Raw genomic sequence first — 12,861 nt, forward strand, 5'->3', positions numbered from 1 at the left:
AAGTAGGCAGAGGTTAAAGCAAATGCAATCTAGAATGGATGCAGCAGAGAATGAACAGAAGCTCTTAAAATCTCAAATTTTTCCCCAAGTCCCTAAATCTCAGAAGAAATTTTTCTATTTCTTATGCATACTTTAATATCCTGTTGACTTCCTTTGCCTATGGATTTTTGGAAGAATAATAGTGGGCTTTTGTTCTCTCATCACACTGGGGGAAAAAACTGGAAAAAGAAGTATTTGGAGTGCTTTTTCATGGAAAATGTGACTGGAAAAAAATCCTAGTAGTAAAACTATAAAGAGAAGCAGGGTAAATGCAAAAATTTTTAAATCATAATTAAACCATTTTGCACCGTATCTGATGCACTGGTTCTGAGTTCCTTTTCAAAGGCTTGTTAAAAATGTGAATATGAGCCAATGCTTGTGTTCATTTGCTCATATCATCCCTGTGTTATTCGGGTTACAGAGTGAAATGTTTCAAAGTTAACACAAGGTATAACTCCCTGTCATTGCACATGGTCCGAGGATAATCAAAAACTCCCCATGAAAATCCATAGTATGCCAAGTAACCAAAGGCTGTACTACCAAGCACTTTGGAAAAGAGGTGGTTTGAGGACTGTGTAATCAATCTGAATTCTGATGTCTCCATATCCATCTCTCAATTCTCTTCCTTCTCCTGCTTTTGCAGTAATGGGGTACTTCCAGGCAGCTTGGTGTGGCTGCTTTATACATTGCTCAGCAGTAGTATAAACCTGGTCTGGGAATGTGCCAGGGTGAATTTGGCACACAGACAAGATTTTTTCCTGAAGAATAGAAATTAGGAGAAGAGACATTTCATTTCTTTGTACCTTCAGTCAAATGTGAATGTGATTCCACAAAAAGAGGAAACTCAGTCTTGTCAGCTTCACAGATTTCCTCCATTCATGCTCCCCAGTCTGCGGCAAACAGCAGAAATGTGGACATTTTGGAAAACTTCAAACTGGAAAGCATCAGACATTTTGAATATATAAGCTATAACAAGCTGCTATTATAATAGTCAGGAAAAGATTTTCTGAACTCTGGTCTTGACACAAGAAAGAATGTGTCATTCACTATTAAAAATCAACCAACAAGTAAAAAAGCATTGAAAATCTGAAAAAAAATAGTGCCACTAGATTAAAAGACATCCTGTTTGGTCCCTCTTTCTAAAAGCATCTCTATAAAATAGGTTTATTTCTTATGCAAACATGCAAGGCAAAAAAATCTCATAACCTAAAGGGAAATTTTATGAGGTAAAAATCCTCAGTAGTTTCCTTCATAGGACATAAATGAGGGACTGCACATTTTCCAGCATGTAAGTGGAATTATCTTTTTGTAAGTTATACATTAAACCCACTCAAAACCCAAATGCAATCACACACACTGGTGATAGCAGAATAGGCCTCCAGCTGCACAGGTTTATTAGAAAGAGATATGGTAGAGCACTACAGGGCTTTGTAAATGCTGTGGAACAGAGAGAGAGAGAGATTTTCACCTGCTGCTGCATGGCTGAGCTGTAATAAGGCATGATTCTTAGGAAGGTATTAATACACATAAATATATGCAGACATATAAATCTATACTTAAGTGCATAGCTTGTTTAAAATGCATCAGGAAAATTATGTAAAAGAATTATATAACTGTTAAATAGAAGGAAAAAAATTGAAGGAACCACAAAATTAAGTGCAATGAAAAGAAGAAAGTCAGCTTACACCATTTCAAATTTTTTTACAAGACCAGAGGAAAACCAGCAAAAGAACATATGTTGGACCTGCTCATTCATTTGCAATGCCCAAACTGTTTATGCCTTACAAGAAAACAGGAAAGTGTAAAGAGATTCCTTCCTCTGACACCACACTGACTACATCCTAACAAAGGTTTGATTCTTTTTTTGCTCTGAGGACCCCCATTTAGGTTTTCTGAACACCTGGCTGGTTTAATGTCAATGATCTTAAGCAATTTTTAGGAGTATTCAAAGGAGATCCTCTGTTGCCTTTTTTAGAGATTTGATCTAATGTCACAGTAGTCATTGAATACTTGTTAGACACTGCTTGATTTAGAAAGCCTAGAATGAAAAATGCCAGCAATTAAAACTTATGGTCACTCTCTCTGCAAAGAACAAATGTATCCCCTGGAAGATTTTGAAATGGTGAGTTTTTCTTCTTAGCTTCACGTAGCACCGTACATCTTTCTGATGATATAAAAGTAGGTTTTATATTTTTATGGTTTTCAGATGGCATTCCTATGCCAAGGGATTACACATAGCTTCTCTAAGAAAACCTAATGTCATTGGTTTTGTAGGGGAATGCTGAAGAACAGACTGTGTATTTCTCACTTCTGCAGTGACCCAGCTCTTTGTGGAGGCATGAAGTTTCCTAGGACTGTCGATGACTTCCTCATCTCTGGCTGCTTCTATTGGGCTCAGTCAAGATGCTATCTTCCACCTTCCCTCATTTAAAAAAAAATAAATAAAAAGTCAGTATTTCTAATAGTAGGTAATAAAATTATTTCACTGAGTTTCCTTTAAACAGTGTAGGAATGAAAAGGAGACTTTGTTTTCCATTTTTCTTCATTGGTTGGGACGGTGTGATGACAGTAAAAGCATGGTGTTAGAGTGAAGCAAGTGTGTCAAACCTGCCTTTACCAATTACATACTGTAGACCTAAATTGGAAGTTTTCATATTCCAGAGGAGGGAAGTTTTAGTTTCAGAGGCCTATGATGTTTTATTATTATCTATTTATTATTAGAAGGTAATTTCCTGTAAACATACTTATCTACAGAAACTATTCCGAGTACCAGACTCCCTAGTAATAAATAGTAGTGAATTTGCTGGTTAAGTTTAAAATAAAAAAAAATCCCCAAACATAGTATCTTGGCAAAGGTAGAAGGTTATTGGTTGTGAGACATGTTTTTAATTGGAAGTGAAATATAAGACTTAGCTGTAATAATAGTAAAGCCATTACAATCAAAGCTGATCTATAGTTAATATTTTTGTGCATGTGTGTAGCAAGTAATATTGATAACTTAATGTATTAAATAATACTCCTAAAAAAGGAATATTAAATAAGATATAAAAAATACACTGAATGTAGCTGAAGGTCTTTCTTCAAAGGTTTGACCAAAATGATATTTATGGAGTTTATATGACCCTCTTTTCTGGTCTCTGTTAAAGTACAGAAAGTAAACAAGAAACTTTTTGGATTCTAAGGAGAGAGAATGATGAATTTTCCACTTAATTTCTACTTAGGTGGCTTTCTGTTGTTGTTTTCCTTAATAATCTGAATGTGACCAGTCAGGAATGGAATCAGTAAAACTATGAAGAATTAATTGGGATCTTTTCAATGTAATATCATCAAGTTGCTAAGGTTATTATGTCACCAACACTTAGGGTTGTTCAACTGCCCACTAAGCTCTGAAAACATCACCTACAATCTCATACTCACTATTAATATCTATTTATTGAATTCGGGGAAAAGTTCAAGAGTGATGTAATTCAAAAGCCTTGTTTTAAGTTCCCCTTCTTTTTAATCTTGGCAGATACCTAACCATCATGGTGATTGTTGCCATTTCAAATGCCATGGCCTTCACGGGGGATGGAAGAAATATGCTATTTGTAGGAAACTTATTCAGTATCTTTAAAATTAACAAGCTGGGGACTATAAAAGAGTATCAGATTTTAATTAATAAATATTTTCTAGCTAAAAATGCCTTCCAGAAAACGAGTAATTCCAGAAAGTGCTGGTCTTACAACACAAATTTCAGATTCATAGGAGGAAGAAAATGATCTCTGTTTTCAATAAAAATAATAGCTACTGGAAATTGTGTAATAGTTGCAGTTATCTCACCTTTGAAATTAATAATAACACTGGTTCCTGGTTAAAATAGTCTGTCATATTTTAAAGGTAAAACTTGGATCATCTGTAGTAAAAAAAAAGAAAGGAAAATACAGGCAGCAGAGAGCAAACATTAAAATCACCTTCTAATAAAAGATGATAGGCAAGTAATAGCATATCTGACAGTCAGAAATGGTCAACTCAGAAACTTCTATCAAATTATTACAGTTGCCTGAAAATACATTTAGTCCTTCAAACTGGTAGGTTCGTGGACAGTACTCCTTTAAAATTACTGTCTTTGGAACAAAAGAATGAGTTAGGTACCCAGGTCTGTATAACTAAATTGAAGCTATAAAAAAAACAACAACAAAAAAATTGCGGTCAAATAAGTCAGACACTGATGGATTCCTGGATGATATTTAAACATTCATGAAATGTTTAACTCCATTTTACAGACATACACAAGAGCTTTATTGCACTGTTAGGGCAGGAGAGCAGATAACAGTTCTATTATAAGTTACACTTTGGACCCTACATTTATTGTGCATGAACACATCCTAACACGTACATTTAGAGGTAAATGAATGCATGCTAGAGAAGATTTTCTCATTCAGCCTAAAATGTCACATTTTTTTTTCAAATGTGATAAGAGAGCAATTTTTCAGAGAAAAATTATCTCATCTGAAAAGCCTTTTTTGAACTATTTGACCTAGAAAAAAAATCATAAATTCCAATTTTTCAAAATAATGTCCATCCATTTTCTCAAGCTGCAGCTTAAACTGCTCTATACAGGGAAAAAATTACATTAACTACAATAAAATAGTAATAAGTATTAACCTTAAAGGACAAAGGACTGGAAATTAGCCTTGTACACAATGCCTTAATACTTCTAAGGAGTTACAGAAAATCCGTGATATTCATATTGATCCAAAGGTATTCAGGTAAGATTAAGCTGTGAAGTCATACACATATGTGATTGAAGATAAGTAGGGAAATATTTATGTTTTACACAGTGCATTCCCTGAAGGGGTGCCTAGCGCCTACTCTACCTGATATTGTAGGCAATGGAGGGTGAGGAACGATGATTTGGTAACACATTAAGAACAGCTCCACTTCCAGTGGAAAAAGCACATGGCTGTGAAGACTGAAATAGATTTTCCCTCCTGCCACTCCCCATCTACCCACACAAAGGACCCAAGCTGGAATTGCTGGGGTTGTGCAGAGTGGAGCAAGCCAATGTCAGCGCAGGGAAAATGCAGACTGCAATCATGATTCCTCAGACTTCAGAAGAATGATGCTTGGTTTCTCTCTGCATTTGAAAGTACAGCCCTGTTCAGCATTATACAAATGCAGTGCAATCCCCAGATTTTGGTCCATTCCTATGAAAGTTAGACCTCCTTATTAGCTCATACTTCTGTGAGTCCCAGTCTTGTCCTGTGAAAGTTACAGGTACTGACAGCTACCACAGAATGTCTCTGCAAATCTGATATCCATTTGCTAGAGTCAGTCAGATACAGCAGTGGAGTATGCACGGGTTTGGGGTAGGGTTACCCAGGATGTTCTCAGACAAACAAAGGTTTATAAGCAGTAGGTTTTTACACTTGCCTGAAGGAGGTGCCTCACCCTGCTCTCAAAAGCTTCACTAAGTTTTGTGGTAAAGTAAATAATGAGGCAGTGAACCCAATGAGATTTGCCTCTTCCACTACAACTAATACTGCTATATTCTGAAATATGTGATATCCATCAGGACCACTCTTTTTGACTTTTTTCTCTTCACTCTTAGTGAAGGCTGCAAGTACCTGGGAAAGTTGTGCATCCAGACACCTTTCTCTGCTGCAGGGGCTGCTTGCAGTGTTAGGAGCTGGTGCACTGTCAGTGCAGCTGGGTTTTAAATAAGCCATTTTGTGTACAAAACCAGTGAACTCTGAACTTCTAGAAATACGTGATTTTTCTCCTTATTAGACATCCTGGTCTTAGTATTACATCTTACCACTGTCTCCTGCAGCACTTGGACATAAGAAACTCATGCTGTGTGTAGTCCAGAAGTATGATCATAAGGATTGGCTGGAAGGTAAGTGCAATGCTGAATATGTGATAGTTGAACCTTTTTTTGCCTTCCCTTACTGACAAGCCAAGTCACAGTCTGTGTTCTTTACCTGGCATCAGTTTTCACAGAATTTCTAAGCTACTACCCACCTTTCAGTTTTTCTTACTCCCACCAGCCTGGTCAGCCTGCAAGGCTGTGTCAAGTTGCACAAGGATCCTGTGCATACTCCCAAGGATGGTTCCTACTTCGACATGCTTCCCGGTACCTTCCTGCACATCCAAAGCTTTCCTACACAACTCTGGTTAATTTCTCTCTCTCAGATCTCCACAGTGGCACCTCCCAGCTGGTATAACGTTACAAGTGGAAGCACAAGCTTGGATATTTTGGAGCACTATGGATAAAAGCTGGATATTAAAACATTTGAAGTCCTGTATCTCAACAATAAACTCTCCACAGCTGTCATAATGAAATACATTAGTTTGCATATCACTGCCAAGAGTCAGCTTTCCCAACAGACAAAATTGAGGCTATAAGAACACAGTTTCCTTAAAACATGGAGTTGCAACAATATAGCAAAAAGTACAGAAGAAGAAAAAGGCAACAAAATTTGTGATGAAGGCTATATTTAACAATAGCCACATTTTGTTCCTCAGTGTTTTTGGCTAGATTACACTTCTCTTTTTGTCAGGTCAAGTTGAAATCTCCTTTGAATTTAAGTCAGATCTATCTTTCTCCTATTTTCTCAGGCTCTTGCTGTCTTCTCTCACAGAAATAGGTAAGAAGGGGTAAGGATGGGTCAAGTCTAAGACAAAAATATGCTAAGATATACTGTCCCAGCTTTCGCTTGTGTTTTGGAAGACTTAACTTGTGAAATTGGGCACTGAGAGACTTCCTTGTGTCATTCCCTTTTCTCCTCATTCTTAAGGTTCTTGCATTTCTATCCTACTTCTTCATTTCCACATTCTTTGGTGTAGGCTGCTTTTTTTTCCCTTGTGCATATTTCTGTACACACATTCATAAAACCTTGTTCTTTCTATTAAAAGAAATATAAAGTGAATAGACCTCTTTTCTACATTCATTCTCTTTCTCAATATCACATGGTTTAGCTTGCAATGAAATTTATCTTTTTGAAGACTCAGTCACAAGACCAGGTTGAAATGCTACCTGAGAGGATAGAATTGGAGGAAAACCAGAAAGGACAATCAAATATAATAACTTCCCTGTAAGATAGGAGGGATGGTAGGAAAAGAATATGCTTAGAATGCATTTGGTAGTTCTTGATCCTGCAGTTCTTTTCATTAACAGACTATAACTCTGACCATTTATAGACTAGAAAACCATACAAAATACAAAGAAAGGTAGTAAATAGGTAGAATATTTTTAATGCAGGACTTCTCATGGCAGACACGCTAGAAATCTTGGATGAATTCGAATTCAAGTTTGTCTTAAATCTCAAGTGCACTTAGCTAAGTTTTAACCTTCAAGTCTTTTAATGTAATTATAATGGAAAATAATACTTTCTATGCTTTATATGGGATTTCATTCCTTAAAAGTTTTAATGGAGCTGTTTCTGAAGATTATTGGAGTATTTTAGGTAAAATGCCAAATATATTATTTTAAATAGAAAGCTTATGTGCTATTCACCATGTTTCATGTTTAGAAATTGGCAGAAGCCAGTCAGAAAATTAATGTTTTTATAGCTATATTTTTTTTGAAAGGGGATTAGTCTAATGGGTTGCCTAAGATTTAGCTGCCTTAATTTGAAACATTATTTCCCCACAAGCATAAGCACAGTACCTTACTCTTGGATATTTCACTTCATGGTCAAATATATCAGCCTAAACCCTTTATGATAAAGTCAGTATACAAATTCTTCTAATACCACTGCTGCAGGGTGTTGCTCTCCAAAATCGGACTGAGGCAGATATCTGGGGAAAGGAATGCCTCTGGCTGATGCAGTTACCTCCAAGAGAGAACATCTGCCAAGACAAAGATAGTTTTCCCACAGAGTCACAGGGGGTCCAATCATGCCCACAGTACTTCTTGGTTTGGGGCAAAGTGATAAAAGCATAAATTATGATTTGTATCCAAAGTTGAAGTCTTGGAGAAGCAGAGATTTTTACTCTTACTGGCCCTCTGATAGAAAAGCAGAGATGAAAATACTTTATTTTTTGATCTCTAAAACCAGATAAATCAGCTATAATATATCACTCTAAAAACTAGGAGAGACTTTATAAAGTTTACCTTTCTGATATCAGTCAGGAGCAACAGGGTAAGATATAAACCTTCGTGTCTACCCCATAGTTTGGGGATAAAAAACCAGGTACAATTGTTCTGGATAGAAAGCCAGTAATAAATATGTATGCGGTTTCATGCAGGAACTAATGGCTTTGGTTTTTATAATGCCCATGGAAAACAATAGTTTTTTAATATTGTCTATCTACATGATTTATATTTCATGCTAGTTCACAAAGGACTCTGGTTAGTATGTGATTTATGGTTGGAGCAAAATAATTGTCTGAAGCCTAGCTGAAGGTAGGCTTTCAACACATTAATAATACATTAGCTCATGTTTCTTTCTTGGTATTGCCTATGCAAATTTCTATTATCATAATAAAAATGACTGTTTATTTTAGATTGGAAACAGCTTTAGGTGAAAACATGTTGTTTTTTTTTTTATTGGGTGTCTTGAATAAATACTAACTTCCATTCCCTGATAAACTTTTAACCAAAGCTTTCATTTAGTCTCAGCTGGTATTTGGTCAGGTAAGCAGAGTGAGAAACAGCTAGAAATTGAGAGGATCTCTTTGTGCTCCTCTTTGGCAAGTGTGGTAAAAGTCCACCCTGGCCAGAAACTTTAAACACTGATAACCATCACTGGAAAATTATTCATGAATGTGAATAATTCACAAACAGTGGACATATAATTTCAGATTTAAAAAATATACTGCCTAAATTTGTTCATTTTATCAAGTAAGCACAGGTGAAGATAATTTCATTCAAATTAATTACTTTCTGTCAGAGGCAAACAGCAATACATATTGTCTGTCCAAAATAGTATTATATTTGATTGCACTTATGTTAGGTAGATCAGAAATTAACTTCTCTGCTTGAAGTAATTTGTGACTTGATTACCTGCTGAATCATTTCCCTTTCCAAATGATGATTTCACAGCAGCAGCCATATAAAAAACCATCATATTTTTGCAAATATATAAGGTATTTATTCATGGCAATGTATTCTTCAGAAGGAATCACTCTGTCTTCCCTGGCACTGCCCACTGAGTTTGTACCTGTTGAGTTTCTGAAACCATTTGACTTCCTGAGATTTCTGAAGAGATAGAGCATTTGGGGTGAATGCTTTGAGGAATCTTCCTTCATAAGATGTGACTTTCTCAGCAAATACAACGTATGCATGTGAAACACAGACAAGAGTGTTTTTGTGGGGAAGTAACAAGACAGTTTGTCTGTATTCCTGTGATTCAGAGTGGCCTTGCTATGCATTTGTGCCCCAAGCTGCCCATGGGACTCATATGCAAATTAATATTTGATCATTCTGTCTGGTGCTATCCAAAGCAGCCTAAAATAAATACCAGACCAATCACTTTATAAGCTCAGGCTGGTTAATTTACACTCTGGAGACTGTAGAATGAAAGTGCTTTGTATTTTACACATATTTTGCTAATCTTTTATAGTATTTTTGTTGTATTTTGTTATAAGAAAACAAGTAATAACAATGCAATTCATACATGGATTTTAAAGAAAAATACAGAAACAATAATAAGTAATTGGAGAAAAATCTGTTGAAAATTACTATTAGCTATATGATTATTATAAATCAAAACAATTTTCCATGCATGTTATATGACAAAACAATATACTCAGGAACAAAAGGATGATTAGGTTTGGAAATATAGCACTATTTTCAATTTCATTGGCAAGAAATTTTCCACTATAGAGTTCTGACATGACATGCATGTTAGGGAGGTGACACAAATTCTGCTATATCCTTACTGCAGAAACTGGAAAACTAAAAAGTGCCCAGGAATGTTGTGTGTTCTGAAATTGCTGTTCTTTCTGAATGATAAACAGAAAAATCTTTTTAAAAAAAAATAAAATAGAAAATTATTAGTTCCATCTCTGTTTGCGAAAGGAACACACATTTTTCTCACATCCTACAAGTCCATTTTTGTGTAGCTGAGAGGTAGTGAAGAGGGGGGCAGGGACTGCATGCTGCATGTGAAACCAGTTCTACAAACTTACAAATCATTCAGGGTTAATCTGTAAGGAAAATGTCTTTTTGTCAGTTAATTGAATAGGATTATGTACTTTTCTGGTTGGCAATTGAAAGGAAATGTTCCTCTCCTTTTTGATCCTTCAAGAGCTTTCTGTACTTTAAACAATCACTAGTCTCGTCTTGAACAAAGCTTTTGTTTAATATGTGGTAAGGTGTCTTAAAAGAATTCTCTTGGAGGCATATGCCAGTTTTCTCTCTAAAATCACTGAATATTCTGATTTGGAATATCTTTAAAAAAGAAATTAAGGAGGAAGTAATATTCTGCCCAAAAGTAGGAGTTCAAACTCATCCTTTTGACATTTCATTGGAAATACCAAGGAAGCCACAATTTTAATAGGGTATGAGTATTTTTCTCTATTCCTTTGGATGACCGTATCTTTAAAAGTGCATAATTATATAGAAATTTTTGTTTGGATAAAAATAATGCAGAATCTCTGTTTCTAGAAGTTGTTCCAAAGTTTCTATAATTGGCAACTGGGTTGCTAGAAAATAAATGGATAGGTAAACTTCCATGTGCTTCACTAATTGCTATTTAATTATGGAAAAAAGATTGGGAACAAATAATAAGGGCTATTATTGGGAGAAGGAATTCTCTTGGCATAGTATTGTAATTTTCACACTCATTAGACTTGAATGTAAAGCTAAAAGCAGTCAATGAAGATGCAAGATCCAAATGTTAAGATTCTGTTTTGTTTTGTTATTTTCAAATGGGATACCAAGCACAGTTGATAGTGGACTAGCAAAAATAATTTTGTACCCAGTAGTACCCTTTAGGAACTGGAAGATTACTGCAAGGTGGCCCAGAAGCCTTCCCTTCCCCAGGCTGAACAACCCCTACTGTCTCTGCCGTTCTTCATAGGACAGATTTTCCATCCCTCTGGTCATGTTCATGGGCCTCCTCTGGACCTCTCTAACATGTCTTCTCTATGCTAAGTGCTCCAGAGCTGGATGCAGTGCTCCAGGTAGTTTTATAAAGTTACAAACTTTTTCCTTATAATTCCATCACCCCAGCACTGTAATAATTTTTCTAGGTTTTCTAGGTATCTTTCCTATTTGCTGCAAGGCTAATCTCTAATGCTGTCTATTGATTTTGAAAATCAGAAATAAATCTAACAAATTTTCAGCTATAGAATTACATTCCATCACCTCAGCCTGCAGCACACCGCATACTTCAAATTCCTCTTTCAGAAAACTTCAGGGCAATGGTGCAGTAGAATGTAGGTATCCAGCAAAAGAGCACATGAAGCTTTCGTTAAGTTTATCACACCAACCAGACTTTTTCCACTGAAAGAGTTTATTGAGTACAACTTTACGTAACAATAGTCATGCACTATCTTGTCAATCCCATGTATCTGTAGTTTTTCTTCCTCAAGCAGCTTAGGTCCACTCTTGTTCATCTCTATTTTACATGTAATTAAATCAAACACAATTTCCTCGTTTTCTTTCCCTTCCTAATGTCTCCGAAAATGTTTTCTTCGGAAGTCATTCTTCTGCTGGGTCCATCTCAGTGAGCAGTAATTAAACACATGATCATCTTTGTGGAGAGCACAGAAAGCCTGTGTGTGACAACTGATTTTTCAACTTCAGATGGACTTAAGCCTTTTCTTTTTCTTTTTCTTTTTTTTTTTTTCTTTTTCTTCCTTCACTTCTGTTGCTTAGATATTTGTTTCATTAAGTTTGTTGTACTGACACAACAGTTCCGCGTTTGCTGCTGGGCGTCTACTCGGCTTCCTGAATGCAAGAGACCGAAAGATGCCCTCCCGGGCCGTGCTTCCCAAGGGATCTGCCACCGGAGCCGGGGATGCCGCGGCCGCTGCCATCCGCCAGCCTGGAGAAAAGCGGACAACACCGGGGCAGCCGAGGAGAGCACCCGCCCTCGGCCCCGTGCGGTGCCCGTGCGGTTCCCGTGCGGTGCCCGCGCTCCGCCGGCCCGAGGCGGCCCGCGCCCCCTCAGCGGGCCCCGGCGGGGGGCGGGGGGCGGGGGGCGGGGGGCGGGGGGCAGTGCCGGCGCTGGGGGCGGGCTCCGCGGCCGCGGCGCCGGGGGCGGTGTCCCCGCTCCGCCCCGCCCCGCCCGCCGCCCGCCCGCTCCCGGCCGTAGGCGCGGGCAGCCGCGAAGCCAGCGCCGGGCGGAGCGGTGCGGAGCGGGGCAGGGCAGCGAGGGGCCGGCGGAGGAGCGGAGCGGGGCGGAGCGGCCGCCACCCGCCTGGCGGGGCGGTGCGGAGCCGAGCGAGGAGCGGAGCGCGGCGGCTGCCGCTGCCTGGATGCCAGAAGCGCCTCTGGAGCCAGCGGCCGGCGGCACCCGGGAGGGCCCGGGAGAGGAGGAGGAGGAGGAGGAGGCGACGGCGGCGGAGGCGGAGGAGGACTCCGGGCGCGGAGGGGAGGAAGCAGGCAGCGCTTGCCATGGCCTCCAACTTTAACGATATAGTCAAGCAGGGCTACGTAAAAATCCGCAGCAGGAAGCTGGGGGTGAGTTCTTTCTCCCTTCGCCGGCCCTGGCCGGGGTGGGGGCGAGGCGCCGGGTGTCGCCTCGTCGGCCTGGGGGGCGGTGGTGCCCCGGGCCGGGGCCGCCAGCGTGGGGCGCGGCGACCTGCTGCTGCTAGTGCTGCTGCTGGGGCTGCTGCTGGGGCTGCTGCTGCTGCTGCTGGGGCTGCTGCTGCCGGGGCTGCTGCTGC

General features: G+C 39.0%; 1 protein-coding gene and 1 long non-coding RNA gene across 2 annotated transcripts in view; one reads left to right on the plus strand and one right to left on the minus strand.

Moving 5' to 3' along the window:
- Nucleotides 1-1,410: 1,410 nt before the first annotated feature.
- On the minus strand, nucleotides 1,411-6,159 carry LOC147655520 (uncharacterized). The gene is made up of 2 exons (XR_015288265.1): nucleotides 3,859-6,159; nucleotides 1,411-2,456 (listed from the first exon to the last, which is right to left on the minus strand). It is a non-coding gene; the product is annotated as an uncharacterized LOC147655520 (long non-coding RNA).
- A 6,152-nt stretch (nucleotides 6,160-12,311) lies between these two features.
- Nucleotides 12,312-12,861, plus strand: part of DOK6 (docking protein 6) — a 253,203-nt gene continuing 252,653 nt past the window's right edge. The window contains exon 1 of the mRNA XM_086893825.1: nucleotides 12,312-12,655. Within this exon, the coding sequence (XP_086749951.1) occupies nucleotides 12,590-12,655 (66 nt within the window). The 5' untranslated portion in view covers nucleotides 12,312-12,589. The remainder of the gene's footprint in view (nucleotides 12,656-12,861) is intronic.

Source organism: Cyanistes caeruleus, chromosome 1, assembly GCF_971803275.1.
Source record: "Cyanistes caeruleus chromosome 1, bCyaCae1.hap1.1, whole genome shotgun sequence".
In the NCBI taxonomy this organism is placed as follows: domain Eukaryota; kingdom Metazoa; phylum Chordata; class Aves; order Passeriformes; family Paridae; genus Cyanistes; species Cyanistes caeruleus.